This window comes from Miniopterus natalensis, chromosome 17 (assembly GCF_054644295.1).
Source record: "Miniopterus natalensis isolate mMinNat1 chromosome 17, mMinNat1.hap1, whole genome shotgun sequence".
Taxonomy (NCBI): domain Eukaryota; kingdom Metazoa; phylum Chordata; class Mammalia; order Chiroptera; family Miniopteridae; genus Miniopterus; species Miniopterus natalensis.
The window spans coordinates 25,272,869-25,297,065 of NC_142097.1; the positions used below are offsets into that span (position 1 = coordinate 25,272,869).

The window sequence follows — 24,197 nt, forward strand, 5'->3', positions numbered from 1 at the left end:
CTTTTCTGCTTTGCTTCAGCCCTGAGGAGGAATCCTCCTTGGGTGCAGGACCCTCACTGTGTTTCTCGAGCTGGGGCTCAATTCATAATTATTGAAGAAATAACCAAATGAGCAAACACATGACTGAGTGAATGAACGCTTTTTCCCGAACCAGCATCTGGTATTTTTTATATCATAACCACCCATTTCGGAGGGAAGTTTGTAGCGGGACCTACCAGTCTGATTTTTCTGAACGAGCCAGCTCTTTCCCGCGGGTGTCTGTATTGAAACAAAAGGGGACACGTAAACCTCTCTTTTGCACCATGAACATTTCTTAATTGGGTGGCAGGACTTTCCGTGCCTGGATTTTAGTATTTCTGAATCTTTGCATGGAAGCGGAGATAAAACAGAACATCTCCAACTGCCAAATATGTGGCTTTGGGGCGGCCTCCGCCTCGGTTCCGGAGGGGATCTGTTGGTCATCCAGACAGACGTCATTGTCCTTGGGTGAGCCCAGATGTTGGCAAGATAATCCAAAAGCAAATAACTCAAGCAGGGATATTAAGGGTTCTGTTTATAGAGAAATAAAAAGTATTACCAAAGCCATACACTCAAATAAGTATAAGTTGGCAGTTGAAATGAGCAAATATTTTAAATCAGAGATATGTTTCCGCATACCCACCCCCCTCATCCTTCCTCCCACACTGGTCCCCTCTCTCTGCTGGGAGGGCTGTGGTAGGTTTTAGAGGACATCTGACCACCTCTGGCTGACCCTCACTTGAGGCACACCCTGAACTCCACTCTGAGCCCAGCTGGTGGGGAGACCCACCCCCAGATTCTGCTGGGAGCCCCTCTTTCTCTGGATGCTACTTTGTCTTTGTCTCTGAAATCAGCTCCCTTGACCAGTCTGTGTCTCCATTTGTACCTCAACCCTGACTCCCTTTGCCCCTCCCATTCCACTTTCCTTCTAACCAAGGGTGCCTTGCAGGTGGAGAAGTCCTGCAAGCCAGCTCTTCTACACTGAGCTCTAACTTGTCTGGCCTTTTCTGGCCCACCAGGGGTGGCCCTTTGGAGAAAGGCCATAGTCTGTGGTTGGCTGGGGAGGAAGGGCGTTCTTCCTTTGGGCTGAGGGCTGACGTTATAATATGTTGCTGAGGTTTTCATGACTATTTGTAACTCATTCATTCATTCACAGTTCCTTCCTTCCTTCCTTCCTTCCTTCCTTCCTTCCTTCCTTCCTTCCTTCCTTCCTTCCTTCCTTCCTTTCCTTCCTTCCTTCTTTTAAATTTATACAAGGAATATTATCTATTGTGCAAAGAGGTTATCTGGCTCCTTAGACAGCTCTGGGCTCCATGAAGACTGTCCTTTTCATAACTCCAGCTCCAATTCTAGAGATTCAAAGGCCTATGGTCATGGGCACTGATGAGGCGACACATCCCTTGGCTCCAGTTACATCCCTGGTGTTTGAGGTGTGGGGGAACTGCAGATGCTTCCTTCCTTGTCCTGCAGCAGCTCCACAAGAAGCTGGTTTAGGAGTGTAAGGTTGCTGTCTGTGTGAGGCAGGGGCAGGGATGGGAGGCGGTTCCCTTTATACTCAGTCACTGCCATCTTAGCCCGGTCCTGCTTATTTCGATTTGGGATCTGCAGCATTCTTGTGTAGCCCCCATTCTGACCTCGGTACTTGAAACCGCTTTGGGATCAAGTCTTTCTCTGTGAGTCAGAAGTCAGCCATGTGCATGGCTTGTTGGTTGGTGGCTCCCAGCTTTCCATAGTCGATGAGCTTCTCAGCATAACCTCTCATCCCATCCACTCGTGGTGCATTTGTGTCACACTAGTCCCTGAGCATGGAATGAATGTGTTTCAAGGACATTCTGCAGTCTTGCGTGTTTCAGCAGCTGAGGTGTCCACCGTTACTCTGCAGTGGGGCAGGGTGGTGGGGTGGGAGAGAGCTCCCTTTGGCACCAAACCCCCTGGGGTTCAATCCTAGGTTAAGTAGGGGGGAATAATTCCAAGATCAGGGAATAAATAAATGAAACGTAGATTTTATATATATATGTGTGTGCGTGTGTGTGTGTGTATATATGTATGTATATGTGTATATATATATGTATACTTATTTTTATTGAATTTTTGGGGTGACATTCATCAATAAAATTATATAGGTTTCAGGTGTACAATTCTATAATACCTCATCTATATATTGTACTGTCTGTTCATCTCGCCAAGATGAGATATTCTTTTAAGCAGCAGATGCCCCCCATATTCTTTATAAAGGAGGGGCAACAGGAGATGGGGCACCCTGCAGTTGCACGGGATGCCCTCTCTTTCATGGATGCCCCAGCTGAGTCCTACTGTCACCATGGGAAACTTTCCTCCAAACCACCTTCGGCTGAATGAGAAAATGATATCCTCACCTATTCTGGGTGTCTAACGACCAAAACCCAACTCAAACTAGGGTATGTGGGAAAAAAGGGTACATCGAGGAGACTGAAGTAGCCCACAGAGCCAAAGGAGAGCAGACAGCGGGTGAGACGGACCAGGGAAGGACCTGGGACTCCAGAGCCTGGAACGCCACCAGCAAGATAGGCTTCCCCGTGAGCTTGGAACTGTGGCCATTCATGGACAGAGAGCAAAGTGGCTCTTGGTTGTAGCTGAAAAGTCCCAAGGAAGGTCTCTGATTGGTCCAGCTTTCATCAGATGCTCAGCTCCTGGACCAATCACTGTGTGGCCAGGGAGGCAGGATCATAGAGGAGGGTGGCAGCTTCTGCAGACCGCGTAGGAAGGGGCTGGGGGCAGTTCCCCCAAAGGGAATTGAGGAAGCAGCCCAGAAGAAGGGGTGCTGGGTGACCAAACACTAAGTGCCCTTTCCCCTCATGGGGAGCTCATTCACAAAGCTCAGTGGCTGGCTGCCTGCTTTTCAGAGCCAAAGGAAATCAACCCCAAGTCATGGTTCTTGGGTGAGAACGGGTGGTGTCATGGGAAATGTCAGAGCATCTCAGGTTGCCATTTTAGGAAAAGTCTTTTAGTCTACAATTCCAGTTTTTCCTCCAAAGGGTGCTAAGCAGGTGTTTTTGTCTTTCTATTTCATAGACAAGAAACTGAGGCCCTAAGGTTGTCCATCAAGTTGGGAATAGAACTCAAATCAGAACTTGGGTTTCCTGACTCTGAGGTCCTGTAGGAAGTTTCCACAGGGACTGAGGCAGGACATGAGCCTGGTCCCAGGCCCTGAACCTCACTCTGGCCTCCATCCAGGAAGGAAGAGGTTCTCCAAGGTCAGCCTGTCCATCCACAGACATGTGCAGAGTGCTCACTATGGGTCAGGTTCAGGACCAGATGCTCACAGTCTAATGCCTCCCACCTTCCAGGTAAAACCTAATGACCACAAGGTGGTGAGTGCAGTGGGCGAGGGCACCTGGCCTGAGTGGGGAAGAGGAGGGAGTGGTCAAGGGGAGCTTGTCAGAGGAAGTGGCCCTTGAGCTAAATGTAGAAGGGTGAGCTTGGCAGGGAGAGAAAGGGTGGAAAAGCATTATGGGTCAAAGGAGCAGCAGCTGTGAAGGCGCAGAGGCACACAGGAGCGTGGGATCTCCCATGTCCTGACCCCGGGAGCAGCCAGGCCTCTGCACTGAGTAGTTAAACCTGCTTATCACACAGAGCTCTCTCAAGGCCAACCGCTGTCCTCCTGTCACCCCATAGCACCAGCATCACTATCCCAGGTTGGTGGGTTTACTTCCTGCCCTCAGTTCCACTCACTACGATCTCTTGCGCACCATCCGGCTCCTGGTTCAGGCCTCAGAGTCCCCTGCTTGTGAGATGTTCCCGATGCCAGGCTCTGCCTCTGTTTCAGAATCTCGGCGAAGGGCCATCTTTGAATACCACCGTGTGGAGCTGGACCCCAGCAAGGTCATCAGCACATCGGCCGTGGAGTTCACCCCATTGCCAAGTAAGTAGGGGTGGTTCCCACTGATGGGAAGGCAGCCTAGGAAAGCAGTGTCCTGGAAAGAGCTTGGGAGTCAGACTGAGTGCCATCCGCAGGCCCACCACTGACCCTTGTGTGGGTCTGACCACCTAAAGTCTCTGGGCCTCCATTTATCATTTGTCACATGGGCCTAATACCACCTCCTGCCCAGAGCTTTAGAACCACAGTGGGGAGAGGTGAGGACACAAATGGCAGCTCTGACACTAACTGGCACCTCTCTGGCCTGGGGTGTGGTTTCTGCTTGGCAGATGACAGCTATTGTTATTAACGTGTAATTGAAACCCAGGAAAGATGTATCTCTGAGAACTTAGACTGAGTCCCAGGAAAAATAATCCAGGAACTGAATTGATCCATAGTTTATCATTGTATTTTCCTTAGAGGGGGGTGATGCTGGAGTCCACAGGCAGAAGGCCATAAAAGGATTTAGCCAGCAGCTCTCCGAGAACCATGGGGCCCTGGCCCTCTCCCGTGTCTGTACTCCACTCACCTACAGGTGAAAGCACGTCACGGCCAAGGCCCCTGTTGCTGCTGTGGACCCCGCAGGATCAGGGTTGGATGCTCTTCAGGATCTGATCAGAGCAGCTGGGGAGCCTGAGGGAAAGGAGGACCACGCTCCCATTCTTGGATTTTTAAAGAGGGTTTTCATTTCATCTTCTCTCTCATGGTACCTCCCAGCTTCTGAAGCTGTGGCTCTTCCCTGTCCTCTGGGATGTTTCTCGCCTGTTTCCCCCACCCCTACCTTTTCCTCTTCCCTGGAAGTTCTGGGAACAGGAGGTGGGGAAAGGAGAGGAGGAGGAGGGTTCTGGAATGCTAGGCCAGGCATCTCAGTCTGGGCTCCGCAGGTGCCTTCCTTGTAAAAGAGGAAGGACCAGACACCTCGGGGTCACAAGGCTAGGACACCAGGCAGGTTTCAGCCCCACTCCCATTCCAGGCGCCTTCCCTCTAGGCAAGAGGGGCCTGGGGTCTGAGAACCAACGGTTTCACAAGAACTGGTGAGAGCAAACCTCACATCCTAGGGATTGAGTAAAACTTCTTGTAGGAGCAAGGACATCCAAGGACAGGGCTAACTGCCCTGGGGGAAGACGTGAACTGTCCTGGGAATGAGTTTCTGGGACACTGTTCGTCCATGTAAGCCATTTCCCACCCTGCCAGTGAATGTTGTGAGCATTTAATAGCATGCAGGACATCTGAAATGCAGATGAGAAAAAAGTTCAGTGGGCCTTATGAACACCCCACGAGGCTCCCAGGGTTTGTTTTCAGTTTAACTAGGGCCATTTAGGGGCCTCCAGAGTCCCTGGGAATGACCAGGCCATGGGCTCCCATGTGGGTGCAGCTGGTTGGGAAGGAGACAGTGCTACAGGGCTGTCATTGGAACCCCTGGGAGGCCAATTAGCTTTGTCCTCAGAAAACCCTGCATCCCCAGCCTAGGCTCTCTCCCTTACCTTTGGGGGAGAACTTATTCAAGATTCTTCCAGAGGTGTGGATGGGTCATCTCTAAGCCATTGCACTCTGTGGCTGGTCCCACTTCTAGAAGAGGCTCATGAAAAGATGGTGTGGGGTAAAGGTGGGCGCTGGGGCAGAGGGACCCATGGAGGCTAAGAGCTCAGGGCATCTGCTCAGACAGACCATTCACACCCAGACCCACCTCTCTCAGCTTGGTGACTCTTTCTAAACCTCAGTTCCCTCTCTGTACAATGGGGATAACACAAGCATCTATATAATGACTCAGTAAACAGGTTAACTGCCTCCCACATGCCGGGCACTATTCTAGGCCCTCTGGGTACACAAGGGAACAAAACAGCCAGAGCTCTCATTCTCGGGCCAGGCCAATTTCTGCTTATTTCCTGCCCATGGCTTTCCATCCACCCTTCTAGGCCTGCAAAGACCTGGCAGACAAAAGGACATGGTGCCACCTACAGTCAGTCCCTCCCACAAAATGTGTAAAGGTCACCACACTTGCCTATGACAGCTTTTCTCCCACTCACCAAGGGCTGGGTCCCAGCTTCCATCTTGCTGGGGTCCATGGAATGCAAATTGATCCCCTAATTAATGGGTTGTCATAGAGTCCCGTGAAAACTCACATAGTGGGGAAGTGCGTGCGATGTTTATTGAATGAGTGGTCATTTTTCTGTAGTTAGTTGTCACTTCTTGCTGCTATCAATGTGTTCTGTTCAGCTGCTCATCAGAAGAGCCCTCCTGTTGCAGCTTTTCTGGGCAAGGGCCTGTCTCTCCTTATAGTAAAATGCATGGGCTTTGTGGCAGCTGCTTGCTGATCAGAAGTCATTCTGGTTCACTTAAGTGGGTGGCATTTGACTGCAAGTGAACAACTCTTAAAATTCAGCCCCCACAGCTTTTGCTCCCCTGGCCCCCTCTGCTCCTCTGCCTGGCTGGTGCCCTCCAGCAACTGCTCCCACTACATCCTCTGCTCTCTGACTCTGCCCTGCCCAGGGGATCCCTCCTCTCCACTCTGCCCAGCCTGTTAGGGTTCTGGCTGCTGCTGGGAACACGCCTGGGACATGGTCCTCCCGGGCCTTTGCACAGGGGCCCTTCTGCTTGGATTTCTCCCCCAGGAGAGCTTCAGGCTCCCTTCCTCCCTTCTCTCTGTCTCTGCCCAAGCAGCCTCAGAGGCCTTCCCAACCCCCCTGAATAGAACACATCCCCCACGGTCATTTCGCCTCCTGGTTCTGCTCTAGGCTTTCACCCCTTTCTCACCACTGGAAGCCCTGCTGTATATTTATTTGCCTGCGTATGGGTTGGCCTTCTCCGCTGGACTGCAGGCTCCGTGCGGGCAGTGCTTCTGCCTTTTCCTGTTCGCCGCTGTGCCACATCGGGCGCTCAGTAAATATATATTGAAAGAATGCGTGGAGAGATGAATGAGAGAATGAATATGCGGTAGGGATATTGAGAGGCAGGAGTAAGACCACAATCAGTAACAAGAACTACTCTTCACCGGGCTCACTACGTGGCCGGCACTATTCTAAACTCTCCCCAGGTGTTATCTCATGTCACCCTCACAGCAGATCTGCCAAGCAGATAACATCACGATCCCTCTTGTATAAATGAGGTACCGAGGCACCAAGAGGTTAAGTCACTTCCCAAGTAAGACTTAAGCCTGGATGAGCAGAGATGCCTGCGCACCCCCTGGGGTAGCCCACTTCCGAGAGAGAAGCAGCTGAAGAAGGAATGGGCTTAGTATGTCCGGTTTACCCTCAGAAACAGCCTCAGGCTTCCCTGGGAGGCCAGTGAGGGGGTGGAGAGAGGCCAGGGGCGGGACTCTGGGACAGTCCCTTCTCATGGACCAAACGTCAGGGGTGGGGCATGAGTGCTCCCGGCCAGCTCTGGATGGGAATCAAACCAGAACATCTTAAAAAATCGTCTTCAGTGATTATAGACACAAAACTGTGTTATAAACATTAAACTTGCTAAGAGACTGGATCTTAATTGCTCCCACCGCATGAAGAAATGGTAATTAGGTGACACGATAGAGCTGTTAGCTGCATTGGCAATCATATAGCGATATAAATGTGTCAAGTCAATGTGTTGTACACCTTAAACTTACTCAGTATGTGTCAAATATATCTCAATTCTATAAAATCCCTTTCAACCCTGTAATTGTAGGCAACAGCCCAGAGCAGAACTTCCCAGACTGGGTGAGATCCCTTTGGACATGTTTACAGCACCCTGTAATTCTCCTCCATAAACCTCATCAAAATAATTATTATGTGGTTATCTTTGTTATCTGTTTAGTGTCTATCTCCCCATATGACTGCAAGGCCCAAGCAGGTAGTCTTACTGCAGAATCCTCGCCACCAGCTCAGGGCCTGACCCCCCAGGAGACAGAAAGAAGGGAGGGAGGGAGGGAGGGAGAGAGGGAGGGAGGGGGAATGAGGGAGGGAGGGAGGGAGGGAGGGAGGGAGGGAGGGAGGGAGGGAGGGAGGGAGGGACGGGGGAGGGAGGGAGGGAGGAATCAGGGCTGGACTCAAGTGAGGGAGGCGTTAATGACCTCTAGGGTCTCTGCTAGTAGAGACTGCACAGTTCAGTAAGGATTCAGCATTCAGGAAAGTTACACCTTTTGGAGGCCTGTGGAGGGCCTGATGCTGAGGGGCCACTGCCTTCTCTCTTGCAGCCTGCCTGCAGCATCGGAGCTGCGAAGCCTGCATGTCCTCAGACCTGACCTTCAACTGCAGCTGGTGCCATGTCCTCCAGAGGTTTGTGCCCAGACTGACCCTCGGGTTCCCGCAGGCAGACGGTGGAAGAGGGTAGCACTGCCCCGCCCTTGTCTCAGGCTTCATTGCCAAGAGGAAGGTGCCTCTGGCCAGTCCACTCTGACCCTTGGGACAAGAAGGTCACAGAAGTGAGCTTCTTCCTGAGGTTTGTGACGAATCAAGGTGCCTGTGTGGCAGGGTTCCTGTGATGACATTAGGCTCCTAGAGATTCCAGCTACTGCAGCTCCCTCCTCACACCTGGAAAAGGTGGGTTCATGCTGGGGCAGGGCTTCTCAGAGGGGTCCACAGTTGCACGCATTCCAGAGTCAGCTGAGGCTCACGGATTCCTGGGACACGCCTCAGGCCCTGCATCAGGAGCTCTGGGCAAGAACCCCAGGAGCCTGTACGTGATCATGGTGCCTCCTCTGCACACAAGTGTGAGATGGGGTGACCCGAAGACTCACTGCTGTTGGGTGAGAGCCCCAGGACCCCAAAACACCACCTTAAGGCTGCAACAGGGTTTCCCGAAAACCAGGGGCATGGAAATGTCAGGCATCTGTGGGAAGTTGGGGCAAACAAAGCTATGTTTGCTTGGTTTTAGAAGCAGAGAAAAATCTGGATGAGATGCAGGTTCAGGGATAAAGTTCTTAAGTCCAGCTCACCTTCCACTCCTCACACATTGGACTCGGAAGCTGAGCCCTGTTCTCCTACCCAGGATAAGTAAATGACAGAAGGAAGAAAATAATAATTTCTCTGGGGGTTACGTCTCTTATGAGAGTGGATGCCCTGTGAACTCCTAGAGCTTTTAAGGCAATCTTGAAATTGCAAATCATGGAGTCTCTGAGGTCCAGGCAGCTGTCACACAGCTGCCAGTGTTTCCTCTGCTCCTTTCCAATATCTCTGTGTAGAAATAGAAGCCATCGGCCTTTACAGGCGGCCTGCCTTGCTCACAGCACACATGACGCAGCTCGGGGCTGGGAGGGGAGAGAGGCCCTCATCCAGCCTCCCAGGTGTTCCTCCCACAGCTCTTATTCACTCAGTTTGTTTTCCCGGTAAAATGGGCTGGGGTTATGTGGTTCAGAGAAACAGGGGTGAGGAACCTGCTGTTATTTTAACCCCTCAAATACCAAACAGCATTTTTGCAAAGTGTTCGGGGCCCTACACATGAAAGGCGCAGAGCCTCAGAGAGATACACAGGGTGGACCTCAGGTTGGTTCTTTTGGGAGTGGAGCCTTGCAGCTCCACAAGTCCATCTTGTGCACTTTCAAGTTTGAGCGCCACCACCTCAGCATGGGGAGATCATCCAGATGAGCACAGACGAGCCCTGGAACCTTCGGGCTGGCTGCCACCGCGTGACTCAGCATCCAACGACAGCTGAACCTGAGAACTGCAAAATGGGTCAGATGGAAGCAAAGCCTCGCATTGACACAGCCCCATTTCACACATGCGTCCAATCCCAGATCTTCACTCTTTGGTGCCAGGGACCATGACAGTTTAATGAGGGTTCGTCAGGTTGGGGGCGGGCAGGGCCTGGGGTGTGGACACGGCCTCTGCTGTGGTTCTGTCAGCTACAGGACAGAGGCTCTTCATCAGAGGGTACAAGACTGACATGGTCTGGAAACCTCCGGTCCTCGGATACCCATGAACCTAGGCTCACCCCAGTGTGGGCCCCTCCTTGCCAGCTCTCTGGAGCCTCAGCTCCAGCTAAGAGCTGACTCCATGCCCCTAAAATGTCAGAGGGCAGGACTGGTGCATTGGGGCGGCCACCAAGGCCTCTCCCACCAACAGCTGCTTGCAATCACCATGTGGGCTCTTGGCTAACCCTTTCCCTTCAACCCGCTCTGTTCTCTGCAGACTGCCAGGGCTTCCCCTCCCTGCCCTGGGGCTGGATCTGATTTAGACAGTTTCGCTTACCGTGGCTGTGTTTCCCTGTCATCCCACATTGCCCCCCAGTGGCCCACTCTGGAGTCTAAGGGTGACCTTAACTCCAGGATTTGGCTCAGGAAATGACGGCATAATCCTTGCCTTCCCATGCCACTGGGAGGGTCCCATGAGATGGTGCAGGAGCAGCATGTGGCTGGGGCAGCACCCAGTATTCGGGAGGCTCTCAGTAAATGGCCACTTCTCATGCCCTTTGAGTCGGGATTGGTTGGCTCCGGGCTTAGAATGTGATGCTCTTAGACCTTTATCAAAGGCTCAGTCCTTGAAAGAATCATTGTGGCCTAAAAGAAACTTTAGTTTCCATCCCCCAATAGTCGTCCTAATCCTCCATTCCCCACAGTGGTGGGCACAGAGGACCTGAGAGAGAGGAGCGTGGACGGCTCAGTTCAGCGTCTGCTGCAGGAATTGCTGGTGAAGGAAGTTAACTAGCCATGAATTCTTTCTTAGTACTGGTGGCGCGTGATATTATTTTCCCCACGCAGATGTCCCTGCCCTTGAGTGGGGCTTGATGGATTCTCTTGGCACCAAAGAGTGGAGACTGGAAATTTGAGCGTGGTGCCATGGAGCACATCCTCCCGTTCATCCTCATGCCTCCACCCTTCCTGAGTGAAGTGCTTGGGGCCTTCCAGCTCGGCTGCGCTGCGCAGTGTCCTCTCAGGGAACCCTGGTCAGCCAGTTTTGTCTCTCTCCCAGCCTGTGGCAGGACCCTCATTTCTGCCCTTTAATGATCACACAGGGGGGTGGGTGTTGGCTAAACCTACTGATATCCACCTTCACTCAGCCTCTCCTGGCCAAGTTCAGGCCCTTCCACCAAAAGAGGGGTCTTGGTGAATGAACAAGACTTCTCCGAATGAGAACACGTGTGTGAACTTCCTGAATTTTTAGCGATTTCGTGGCAGTCCCAAGTCAGGGGGGCCTGGAAGGTCATTAGAGGTCATGCGGTCTAGCCCCCTATACACACATCTGGACTGGCGAGGCCTTGATCTTCGGGAGCTGGGTCAGAAAGAAGGTGGGAATTTCACAAATACCTTCCCCTCCTTCTGAAAGGAATAGAGGGGGCAGGAGGGTCTGACTCCCGATTTCACAGCTGCCTGGTGCTGAGGGCACCTGCCCAGTGGTCTTGGGAGCTTGACTGCCGAAACCCTGGGAGGCTAGCCCCTTCCTCACTATCATGGGAGAGCTGCTGCTGCATGGAGAGAGCTTCTCTATCAATCCTCACCCCCCTACCTCTGACCTTTGGTTTCCCCTGCAGATGCTCCAGTGGCTTTGACCGCTACCGCCAGGAGTGGCTGTCCTACGGCTGCGCCCAGGAGGTGAGAGGCTTAAGTGAGCCAGGTGTGGGAAACAGTAGGGCTGTCAGCAGGCCCCTTGCCTGGTAGCTCTTCTCAAGGTGTCTTTGGCTCTTGGTGAAATTGTCCCCTTCACCTGGGATTCGGATCCTCTGGGAGGCTGTGCCCCTGATGACATTCGTGAAGCAACTGTGGCTCCAGCCTTCAGGCCTTGAGGGTGGCAGTCGTTCTGAGAGTGAGGACGGTTGTTCCAGACTCCTCCCATTTAGATTCCATACAGATTCCTTCTTACCACTGGAGTTTTCCAGGACGCTCCACACTTTGATCTTGGGTGGGGAGCATCCTGTTGGGGAGCATACTAACATGTGTGTCATCCTCATGTCCTTCTTCCCTCCCTTCCTCTCTCCATCTCTCCTTGCAGTGTGAATTTACTTCCCTGCATGCTGCTCTATGCTTGCTCTGATTTACTCCTAACAAGACCCCAGAAGCTGGAGGCTGGAGCCCCACTGACCAGGATGGGAAACTGAGGCTGAGGGAGGTTTAGTGACTTGGCCTGCATTTCACAGTTGGTGAGATGGTGAAGGTGCCAGGCCCAGCATTTAAACGTAAACCCCCAGACCCCACTGCCAGGCGCTCATCACCATCTGTTTTATTAGGAAGGCTGGGTAAGCTGTCTTTTTCTGGCCTTAAGAGAATCTTGTCTAGCCCTAGCTGGTTTGGCTCAGTGGTTAGAGCATTGGCCTGTGGACTGAAGAGTCTCAGGTCTGATTCCAGCCAAGGGCACGTATCTCGGTTGCAGGTCCAATCTCCAGCTCCAACTGGGGCCCGTGTGAGAGGCAACACAATTGATGTGTCTCTCTCACATCAGTGTCTCTCTCTCTCTCTCTCTCTCCCACTCTTTCTGAATAGTAATGGGGTGAGGGTTTGAAAAAAAGAGAGAGAGAAAATCTCGTCCAGCAGCCCACTTTTGATGGCAGATTTGCTCTTATTTCACGCTGGCATCTCAGCTCCTTCCTTGAGGAAGGATTCAAAACCGCAGACAGATAAATTGCCCTGTAAGATAAGATCCTTTCAGGATCAAGTGCAGGGCTTAAAGGCATTCAGGGCACAGCTTTGGTTCGGTCACCACACTTGGACCATGCACAGGAATCTTACACTTTCTGGCCGTTGAGGGATGGAAGTGCCCCCATGTCCTCACCCGTGAGGCATGTCCGTCGGCGAGGCCTCTGTCCAGGGCAGCCCGGTCTCTCTTACAGGCAGAGGGCAGGACGTGTGAGGACTTCCAGGATGGGGACCACTACTCACCTTCCCCTGGCAGCTCCTTCAGCCCCTCCGATGGAGGCCACAGCACCACCTCCTCCCCCCTCCCCTTGGACAGCCTCACCACGGAAGGTAACGGCGGGGAGGGGGGAAGCCTGGGGAAGGGCAGCTGCCCCGGAGTAGCATCATCTCTGTCAGGGGAAACCTCGGGGAATAAGAATCGCCCTGTCCTTTCACAGATGAGGGACCTGAGGCTCAGAGAGCTGGGGTCACTTGCTGGGGAGAAGCAGAACCAAGTTTTGAATGAGTGGACTCCACGGCCAGGCTCTAATGTCAGGGCTGTGGGGTGAAATTCACTATGGTGAGGGGGAAAACAAATGTCCAGCCCTGGGCCAGGTATTTTATACAGTATCTCAGTTCATCTTAGCAATCCTCACAGAACCTGTGAGGTCTTATCATCCCTGTAGAAGGGACAGACTCAGCCTAAGCACTCAGGTGTGGCAGGAACATTGCCTCATTTCTCTCTAACTCCTCTCCTCTCAGCCCTCATTCAGCTGGAGAGAATCCCACCTCAGTCCTTCTGGGGCTGGCTCCCTGCCCCTGACCTTGTACAGCAGAGGGTCAGAGTAGGGCAGCTGTGTCCTTCTTGGTTGCTGCTGATCCGTCCCTGCCTCTTCCCTCTTCAGGCCTGGCTGTCCCCAAGAGCTTCCCTGCCAATCCTGACACCTGGGGAGAGGTCCATCCACCTGGAGGCACCATGTGCTGTCTCCAGAAGCCTGTGCAGGCCCCCCTGGGATGCTGGCTATCTATAAGAAATTCCTCTCTCTCATCCATTTTCAATACATCAAATCTAGGTTTTAGCTCCTTGCTTTAGGCTAAGACTAGAGACTTGTGGGCCCTTACTACCTCCCCTGTGCCAGATACCTGCTTGAAAGGGGCAAATAGAAAGGAAGAAAGGAGAGAAGAAAGAAGTTAATATGTTAAAACATTATTCAGCCACAGTTCCATTTTCTAGATACAGAAATGGGCTCATAAGGGCAATGAAGGTTGCTCAGTGCTAAGTGAGGGAGAAGTGGTGGAGCCCCTACATTTCTAAATGCAGCCTAGAGAGCTGGGGAATTAGAGCAGCAACTCATGGATCTGGCCAGAGGATGGTCATAGGAAAGTGGACAAATGACGGAAAGAGCAAACATTTGGGGGGGACTGACTGTGTGCCAGTTAGGGTGCTGCTGTGCACACATTAACACTCACTTAGTCCTCCTATCAATCCTGTACGCTGATGCCCTTTTATCCCCATTTTGTAGAGGAGACACTAAGGCTCAGAGAGGTTGATGACTTGCCCAAGGTCACACAGCCCGGAAGAGGTGGAGTCAGGTCTCATCTGGCTCTAAAAGCAGCCATCCTGCCCCTCAACCCCACTGCTTTTCTCAGCGCTGAAAGAAATAGAAAAGGGTCTCTGTGGGTTCAGGGAAGGGTGAATGAGCAACGCAGACTGAGATGGCTCTGGTCACTCTAAGGTTGTCCAGGAACAGACAGGGGCTGGTTAGAGCCAAGAGAGTGAGAGCAGAGCTCCTGCTGGTACTCAAATGAAAAAGGAGCGGGGAGGAGATCTTGCCCTCAGGGAGAAAATGGTCAAGCCCAGGTGACCTTCCAATTAAGGGAAATTCCAGTTTAAATGAAGAAGCCCCTTGCCGGTCACCCCCGAGTTAACCCTCTGTGTTCATCCTCAGAGCCCAGCGCTCAGGGGTTTGCTGGACCTTCGGGTGAGCCACAGAGTCAGAGGCCAGAAGGTAGCTGTGGTGGGTGTGGAGAGCCCAGCACACGATGTCTGGGCTCAAATAAGTCAAACCTGCCTTAAATTATTCGGCTCCCGAGAGTTCGCTGCTCCCAGGTTACTGCCATGGTGGGCTGTCCCCATACAGCCATCTGTTGGCCAGTTTTTTTACGTGTGTATCTCCTGCCAGCCAGGAGTGTGTCTCGCTTCTGTGTGCTGTGTAACAGTCCCCAAAAGAAAACATTAACTAGAGTGAGGACGATTGCGGCTTTATGTCATTCCAGTCCTGGAGGAGGTGGCGAAGGTGGTCAGGTTACATCTGTAAGAAAAAACATTTTGATGATGACTTTTCCCACACCCAATTCTCAGGACATCTTGGCAGGATGGGTTTCAGACACCCTCCTGCCTGTGTGATTGCAACCTGCACGTGGAGACTTGTGGAGGCAAGTGAGGGACCATCTGTCTCAGGGTACAGGGAGATGCTGTGAATGGAGGGGATGCAGCGCTGCAGCCAGGGGGACCCGCCTGTGCAGGACTAAGCCGGACAGCCAGGAGGTTAGTGGACTCGGGCTGCTGGAGGTGTGCGGACCCTTCTAGCCCCAGCCAGTCAGGGGGGCAGAGAGGGCCAGGGGAGCAGGAGGGCCAGGGGCTGGATTTTAGGAGTTGTTCACTTGCAATCAAATGCACCCACTTAAGTGAACCAGAAAGACCTCTGAGCCGCAAGCAGCTGCCACAAAGCCCATGCATTTTACTACAAGGAGAGATAGGCCCTCACCCAGAAAAAGTGCAGTAGGAGGGTAATTTCTCTCCTGGATTTCCTCACCTAATGAGCAGCTGAACAGAACACGTTGACAGCAGCAAGGAGTGACAGCTAACTACTGAAAAGTGACCTTTTAATAAACATCACGTGTTTCTTCACTATTTGAGTTTCCATGGGACTCTACCACAGTCCATTAATTAGGGAACCAATTTGTACTCCATGGACTCCAACAAGATGGAAGCTGGGAACCAGCCCCTGGTGAGTGGGAGAAAAGCTATCATGGGCACAGCATGGTGACCTTTAGTCACTCTGTAGGAGGGACTGGCTGTAGGTGGCACCATGTCCTTTTGTCTGCCAGGGGGAGGTGTGGACTGGGCTTCATTGGATTGTCAATGTTCTGGATTTGAAACAAGTTGATTCAAATCAAGTTAATTTTCCCCATGATGTTTAGGGTTACTCTGGTCAGTTTTGATTAACCAGTTCATTATTTTGAACTTGCAGTAGCAAAATAGCCTCCGAGGTGTGTTTAAACACCTTGTTTATTGAAATTCCTGAAGAAGACATAGCTTTCCATTATAAGTCTATAACTTGCTGTTTTGTTTTGCTTTTGATTTTTAGGGGTGCTTTTACATTTTGGCTCCTTTATAATCATGTAATAGTTAAATGATGATTTACATGGTTCCAAAGTCAAATCTACAAAAGCAGGTATATTCAAAGAAATCCGGTCTCTAGTCTTCTCTCCTCTTTCCCCTAAGGGAGCCATTTTTCTATGTTCTTATGGTTTATTCTTCCATTATCTAATGTGATTTTTTTGATATTTCAAGACTTACTGGAAAAGACTAGCAGAGCAGGATGCCGTGTCTAGTCATGGGAGTGTGACTAGGCTGGGTGTTGAGGAGCTCACAGTCTAGGGGAACAGTGGGACCCGAGATGCTGCAGAAATAGGTACCAAATGCAATGGGACACCAAGGAGGACACACACATGTGACAGGGCTAGCGTGAGGCAAGTGAGGCTCTCAACGCAGGTATAAAACTTTAGGAGGCACCAAAAAAAAAAAAAGCAATAATCAGGAAAAATAATATTTTAATGCAATATTTGTAAAAAAACAAAATTAATGCCAAAAATGCCATAATGAACAAAATTGTAAGTAAAGTCAGGATCAGACCCTGCTTCACTGTCTCACCCTGATCCCAGCCCTAACCCTTATATGCAGAGGACAGTTCAGGGCTGGGACTTCTGAAGGGGAGGAAGGGCATGTCCTGCTGGAGGAACAGAATATGCAGCAGCTCAGAGACGTGCAAGCTGAGGGTGTCTGAGAGCTTTGGGCAGCTTGTTACAACCACCGCAGCGGTCTTGAGTTGTGGCGATTGGCATAAGGAAAGGAGATTGGGGACAGATTGCAAGGGCATTGAACACCTTTGAACAGAGGGGAGCTGGCAAAGCCTTTAAAATGACATAGATCAGGGGCGGGTACCTTTTTTCTGCTAAGGGCCATTTGAATATTTATAACATTATTCGCTGGCCATACAAAACTATCAACTTAAAAATTAGCCTGCTAAGTTTGGTGAAACATTTAATTAACTCACCCCTAAATGATGGCTGGAATTGCTTCTCTTTGGTGAGGCCTTGGAAGGGCCAGACCAAATGATTTCTTGGTTGTTTGTGGCCCGAGGGCCAGACATTCCCCACCCAACATAGATGGTAGAGGTGCTGGAGGGGAAAGAGGAACAAAATGCATGTTGGCAGCCCTAAGTTGTGGACTGGTCCCATTTGTTTAGTCTTGGTGCTTAAAGCTGTCATCTAGAGCATCCTCCCAACAGGGGACTTTTGCTTTCCGTTCCCCGTATGACTATGGGGAAGAACCACAGGAAGGGTCAACCATTGGAACTTATTTAGGAAGCCGCAGGACACACACCTTGAGGTGGGGGGAGAGGGTGTGTTGGTGCAGAACTCTGGCCTCCAGGTCGTACCCTGGGGGAAGGCTCCAGGCAAATCTGATCTTGTGACAAGTTCACCCCCTCCTCCAATCCTTCCTCAGCTTCCCGCTGCCCCTTAGGAGACTGTGAAAGGTTTTCAATGTGGTTTCCAGGCAGCTGTGCCCCCGCCCCCAGCCTCTCTCTCAACACCCCCACCCCACTCCCATCCTCTCCACCCTCCAGCAGTTATACTGAACTGCTTTTTACTTCTCAACTGGCCAAGTTCTTGCTGATTCTGGATCTTTGCCCATGCTCTTTCCTCTGTCTAGAGCCCTTTTCTCACCCCTCCTGCTTGTCTCCCTTTGTCTGGTGAGGCCCCCAGTCAGAGCTTCATTAAGCTGGATTTTAATTGTTCCTCCATCCATTCCACCTGTTAACTCCCTGAGGGCAGAGACCATGTCTATCCTCAGTGCCTGCTCCCAGTGCTCAATTCATAGGTGACACTCAATAAATGTTTGTTGAATGACTGAACATGAGACTAGGAAAAGTTGGCTTGCTCACGGCCTTCTACCATTACACTGCTGTGTGACTCTGAGCAAGTCACCTCCTCTCTCTGTGCTTCAGTTTCCTTGCCTCTGAAATGAAGGGCTGGATGGAACCTCCCTGAAGTCCCATCCGAACCTAAAGTGACAAAGGCCATAATGATTTCACTAATCTGCCTTCTCTGATTTCTTTTGGAAGATGACACCAAGTTGAATCCCTATGCAGGAGGAGACGGTGAGTACAGAAGCTGCCTGCCCTCTTCTTCAGAGCTATTGCCTGCTGGACTCACCCCAGAAGAGGGTGCAGCCGTCACCTGCCCCTTTGCTTTCTCTCTGAGTGGGGGAGGAAGCCACAACAGCGGCCTGAGCTTCCTAGACCTCCTGCCGGTGGGAAGGCAGAGGCCCCCTAGATTGAAGGAACACGTATCTACATCTAGACACTTCCCATCCCGGTCAGGAACCTCCTGGGCTTCTTCCCTACTCTTGAATACCCACCTCCCTAAAATGAGAGGGGGGGAGGTGATAGAGCTTCACAAGGGCAGGCATGGTGGTGCGGCCCGTGGCCATAGGCCTGTTGCCCCCGTGGGCCTCCCAGTGAGGGGTGGAGAGCAGCTTCTCTCACACCCACTTTCCTTTGATTCCCCACCTGGGTTGGCAGAGAGCACACGAGAGTTGTTCACCGCAATTTTTATAGGGTGCTAGAAGTTGGGGTTCCCTACCCCAGGATTACCTGGGAGGCCAGCCTCCCTGATGAGGTGAGGTGGCCCCATCTTTTCTGCCTTTTGCCCAGAGCGAGCTCAGGCCCTTGCTGCAAACACTGCAAAGGGGAGGTAGAAGTGCTTCCAACTCCAGGGCCTGGGACGTGGGGTTTCAGCAGGAGAGAAGAGGCTATTAATACGCACAGTTTGATTGCGGCTCCCACCGGAGATGCAGCTCTTCTTCTGTGGGCAGCAGGTGTGAGTGTGCATGTGTGTTGGGGGGGCGGGTGGAAGGGCGCAGCTGGGCCCATGCCCCTCTCTACACCATGTGTTCATTAGCCCAAGCCCTGACCGTCAGATCACCAGGGTCACTGCAGGCTGCTGGCTGGCTGGCTGATTGCCAGGGCAGGGGAGGCCAGCTTGGGGGCCTGTCACCTCAACTCTCCCCACCTGTTGGCAGATAGAGGTACAAACCGTGCACCGAGTGCCCCAGGGTAATGTCTCTCCTGGCTTTCCTCTGCTTGCAGAGAGGAGGGGTTGGGGAGGGCAATGATTTTGGATGCATGCAACATCCTTTTAAAATCCCCACCCCCTGCTGACTCCTGTCCCGCATGTAAGAAAGAGGAGATATTCCTGTTGTTGACATGCTCCTGTCTCTATTTCATGATCTCTGCATCCCTTTAGGGCAGGGAGCAGCAGCAAACAGCCGGCCCAGGTGGTATCAGAAGTTAGGCTTCTTAGTGGCTGGCACAGGCTGTGTCCTTGGACAAATCACTTCACCTCTCTGTGTTTCCATTACCTCAGCCGCACAGGAAGGGTGGGACTGAATGGGCTTCCAGCTCAATAGTCTATGGAAATACTCAGTTTCCTCCATGGAATATATTTCAAATGCTTGGGATGTTCTGAGAGTGGCTGCTGGTTTATTGGCCTTCGGAGAACCTAGCGCAATTCTTTTATTGAGCTCCTACAATGGATTGACCATTTTTTCTCAGCGCTGAGGACATAGATGACTAAGACACTGTCTCTGCCCTTCAGGGCGTCGCAGTCTGGTGTAATGGATAGTGACAGGTAAAAATATGGTCACTTTGCTATCATAATATCTGACACTTATTGAGGTCACCAAAGACACCAGCTGTGGTCCTCAGTACTTGACAAGAATTACCTTGTTTGAATCCTCACAATAACCCCAGCATGTAGTTATAATGGTGCTTGTTCTACATAAGTGATAGCTGAGACACAGAGAGGTTAAATAATTTGCCCAAGGTCACACAGCTAGCAAGTGGCAGAGTCTTGATTCAAATCCAGGCACCCAGATGCCAGCTCCCAAACTCTTCACCATAACATACCCTTTGTGAATTCCTTAAGTGTGTATGTGGCACGGGTATCAGAGAAAACTTCTCTCATATCCTTTATTTGATTGATATTTGGGCAACTTTAAGTGACTTTGAAAAACCACCTGACCTGGCCGACGTGGCTCAGTTGTTGAGCATCGACCTATGATCCAGGCGATCGCGGTTCGATTCCCTGGTCAGGGCACGTGCCCGGGTTGCGGGCTTGATCCCCAGTAGGAGGTGTGCAGGAGGCAGCCAATCAATGACTTTCATCATTGATGTTTCTATTTCTCTCTCTCCCTCTCCTTTCCTCTCTCTGAAATCAATAAAGACATATTTTCTTAAATTATTTTTTAAAAAGCCACCTGAGCCATGCCAAGAATGTTAATGCCGTGCTCATGATTCTACCCATTCTAGCCCCCCCTTTTCGTGTACTTGATAACTAGATCGAAGGTTCCATCAGTTTTCATCTCGAGGACTTTGTCAGAACCCAGGACCAATGGCCCCACCTTCCCTGTTCCCCTGCAGCAGCCCTGCCCTAATGGTCTCTCCTCAGGCCTTCAGAACAACCTGTCCCCCAAGACAAAGGGCCCCCCGGTGCACCTGGGCACCATCGTGGGCATCGTGCTGGCGGTCCTCGTCGTGGCGGTCATCATCCTGGCCGGGATTTACATCAGTGGCCACCCCACTTCCAATGCCGCGCTCTTCTTCATCGAGGTCAGCCCCCCCACACTTCTGCATCATGTTTCCCTGGCCATTCAGTACCTGCCTCTCCCCATCTCATCCCTCACCCGTCACATGCCTGGCTCCTGTTCCCACCCGAGGAATCTTCATGGACTCCTCCGGCACATCTCACACTGCCTAGTGCTCTTTCAGCCCCAACCCCAAGGGCTCTGCACTCAGAGCTCTTGCAGCCCTCCTATCCTGTCTGCTTTTGCTCTCTCATTTGAAATTAAGCCCCAGGGGAAAGAAATGAGGCCAAAAGTGCCACACATGGCCACTTAGTGGCTGTGCAGTCAATCCCTAAAGATCTATGGTCTCTCATGGCCAAATTCCAGGCCCGGTGTTTATTCGAAGCCATAATGGAACTTAGGTCTTCTGCCTGTTTGCTGTGTGGGTTTTGTTTTTTGTTTTTCTGGGTTTTCTTAATTTTTATTTTCAGGGTACATTTACCAAAGCTGGGGACAGTGAAACAAGGAAGGGCTTAGGATAGAAGCAGCAATGGGAGAGAGTCTAGGTGGGGCTGCTTTTGCTCTCTAGAAATGTTATGGAAAGAAATGAGCCTAGGTGGGGCTGCTTTTGCTCTCTAGAAATGTTATGGAAAGAAATGAGCCTAGGTGGGGCTGCTTTTGCTCTCTAGAAATGTTATGGAAAGAAATGAGCCTAGGTGGGGCTGCTTTTGCTCTCTAGAAATGTTATGGAAAGAAATGAGCCTAGGTGGGGCTCCTTTTGCTCTCTAGAAATGTTATGGAAAGAAATGAGCCTAGGTGGGGCTGCTTTGACTCACTGGAAAGTCAGAGCAAAGGGGCCTTGGGGACAGGTTGAGGGGATTAGAGCAGGACAAGCTGCCTCTGCCCATTGCTCGCATGGTTGCAAGTCTCTGGGGACCCTTAGAGTTTAGGAGATGCATGCCTGAGAGGGAAGAAAGGTGTGGGCGTGCTCCCAGGAGGGAGAATATGCTGCTGTGTGGGTTTTTTAGATTGGACTTGACAAACCGTAATAACAAGTTGCTTTCTCTTGGAGCTTTCATTGAGAATGCCATAGTTTTGCATGTCTCAGAATTTGGGAGAGCCAACCCAAGGTGCAGCATGGAAGTAAGGCCCAGCCCCCTTCACGCTGGGCCACGGAGCTCAGCAGATCCTGTCCCTGCCCCACTCTCGGCTTCTCGCCAGCTGTCCTCGTGGCACAGCTGTGGCACCTCTGTGACCACAGTCTTCTTCACAGGGTGCAAGAACCCGCTCGCCTCATTACCCAGAGGCCCTCCTTCTTGTTTAGATGCCCCCTGTTTCTTGTGAGTCCTAACCAGTCATTCTTAAGCCTTAGCCTACCTGGTACCCCCAGCCACAGGGATGCTGATAGGGCAGGTCTGAGGCAGGCCCAAGAATCTGCATTTTCACAAGCTTGCCAGCTGACTCTGATGCGAACCTATTATCTGGGCATTTCCAGAACCTCCCAATCATTCCCTCTCTCACCTACGTCCTCACTTTCCACTGTCTCAGGGCTCCACTCTATATGTTGCTAAAGCTTTCACCTTACGTCCCGCAGCCCTCACATCCCAGGAGGTTCCCCAGCAGTGGAGGGAGGGGCCCTGAACTTCACCCAGCTCTCAGTAGGCCCCCAGTGCCCTTGTAAAGAGAGTCTCGGTGCTCAGTGCTGTCCCTGGGGAGTGGTCCCCAGCGGGTGAGGTCACACCCACTGACCCTGGTCTGTACCCCCGCAGCGGAGACCTCACCACTGGCCGGCCATGAGATTCCGCAACCACCCCAACCACTCCACCTACACAGAGGTCGAACCCTCCGGCCACGAGAAGGAGGGCTTTGTGGAGGCGGAGCAGTGCTGAGAGCGCCAAGCCACCCCTTGGAAGGGTAGAAAGGAAGCCCCAGGCACCCCGAAAAAGACGAGTCAAAACAAAGCGGAGAAATGATTTTTCTTGGCCTCCTCCAAACATACGCTGGCTGGGAAGATGGGACAGTGGTTTGTGCTGCCAGAGCTCAGTTTGGGCATCACACCCCGATATCGAAGGAGGGGCAGCAAAGCCACCACACTGAGTTTTTAAGGAACAGTAAACCCAACTACAACCTCTTCTGATGCAAGGGGTCTCCCCTTCTGGGGCTGTCAATGGTCTACTCTGTAGCTGCCCCAGAGACCCCCTCCCACCTGGAGATGACCAGATGCCCTGCTCCCGGTCACCTAATGCCCCTGCACATGACACAAGAGAACTGAGCTCTTGATCGGGGCCGCCGCTTCCAGGGTCCATAGACTCAAGAGCTGGTCCTCATGGCTATGGACTCGGCGCTCAGCCCCTGCTTCTGTGGCTCTGGAAGTCTGGAGAAGGAGTTGTCGCCCGCGTCCACAGCTGCAGCCCCGAGCCCTTCGCAGGCCGCCGGAGGGGGCAGCGCCAGAGGGGAGGAGAGAACAGAACCCGGGAAAACTGCACCTCTAGGCTTTGCTCCCTCCACCTGCCCTTTCTGCTGAGAACCAGTACGTCTGCATCGGGAGTGTGCAGCCCTTTTAACCCAGCTGGGCCCAGCCCAGCCTCGGCCAGGCGAGCCATGGGGCGCTCTTTATTCGATGGCACATTTGGTGACCATCGTGTTCACTGGCCTTTCCCTCTGTCAGTGCCAGTAAGTACCTCCCAAGGCAGAGGTTTCCTGGTTACTATCTCTCCTCCTCCAAGCTGGATTTTGGTAGCTGTTAAAGAGAAAGAGTGGTTTATGGAGATGTACACAGCAGGGAACATCAGTTGGAGTCTGTTGAGAAGCAAAGTCACCGGAACAGTTGGGACACAGGATGCTCACACGGGAAGGAGGGACTTTCTACATAAAATCTCACCTACAGAGTTGCTTCCACCTCCCCATCTCTGCTAGAAGTTTTCGGAGCAGAGTTTAGGCTCCCAAACTTAAGCTGGTTTTAAGGTAATTCTGTCCCAAAGATGAGTTGGGGCTGCTTCTGAAGAGTATTTAAAATGAAAAGCGAGAGCCCCGCCGGTGTGACTGTTTTGTTGAGTGTCATCCTGTGCACCGAAAGGTGGTTGGTTCGATTCCCAGTCAGGGTGGGTTTGATCCCCAGTTGGGGTGCGGGAGGTAACCGATGTTTCTTTCTCACATCCATGTTTCTCTCTCTTGCCCTCTCCCTTCCTCTCTCTCTCTAAAAACCAATTTTTAAAAAACATGTTAAAAAAACAACAAATAAAATGAAAGTCTATAGCTCCCCTCATCCAAAGTAAAAATTATCAGCAGTAAATAAATGGTAAATCACAGTCTCCATTTGGTCACGCCCTTTTATGCGTGTCATTGGGGCCACTGCAAAAGAAAGGAGATAGTTTAAGTACCCGGCCTCCTAAGGTGGGGGGTTGGGAGTCCACAAATAACAGACACGTCCAAACACTTGACTGGTGGTCTTCCAGACACTCCATAGTTTATCCTCGGTGAGGACACTAATGACAACTGGAGTAGGAAACATGCTGGACCAGACAAGGGAGGGCTATGGGAAGGGTCAGAATTTGAGAAAGAAGAAAGACAGTGCCACCAAGAGAACAGGGTTCTTTCCAGGCTCCTGAGGGACAGAAAGGTCTGTAACAGCCCTCAGTGAGAGCAGCACAGCCGGGCACTGAAATGATCTGGGCTCTCAGCACTCCTGGCCCGCAGGAGGGTGAGTTTTGCTCTTGCCTGACCAGCAAAGCATCTGGACACAAAGAACTTTATGTGTCTAAATGGCCAGTGGGATGGTTTCTGTTGTGGCCAAGTGCAGTGCACAGCACAATTTGTCCCCAAACCCAGCCTGCTCTTCCCAGTGGGAGCTCTGC

The 24,197-nt window shown here is 51.8% G+C and overlaps 1 protein-coding gene across 2 annotated transcripts in view; it reads left to right on the forward strand.

The window, feature by feature from the left end:
* PLXDC1 (plexin domain containing 1) overlaps positions 1–23,911 on the forward strand; it is a 56,648-nt gene extending 32,737 nt beyond the window's left edge. The window contains exons 8-14 of one of the 2 annotated variants that reach the window (XM_087826146.1): positions 3,824–3,919; positions 8,082–8,163; positions 11,354–11,414; positions 12,647–12,782; positions 17,843–17,878; positions 20,229–20,389; positions 22,113–23,911. In XM_087826146.1, coding sequence (XP_087682272.1) covers positions 3,824–3,919; positions 8,082–8,163; positions 11,354–11,414; positions 12,647–12,782; positions 17,843–17,878; positions 20,229–20,389; positions 22,113–22,232 — 692 coding nt within the window. In that variant the 3' untranslated portion in view covers positions 22,233–23,911. Of the gene's footprint in view, positions 1–3,823; positions 3,920–8,081; positions 8,164–11,353; positions 11,415–12,646; positions 12,783–17,842; positions 18,449–20,228; positions 20,390–22,112 lie in introns of those variants that run through there. The other variant, XM_087826145.1, reaches the window with a different exon arrangement.
* The last annotated feature ends 286 nt before the right edge of the window (positions 23,912–24,197 follow it).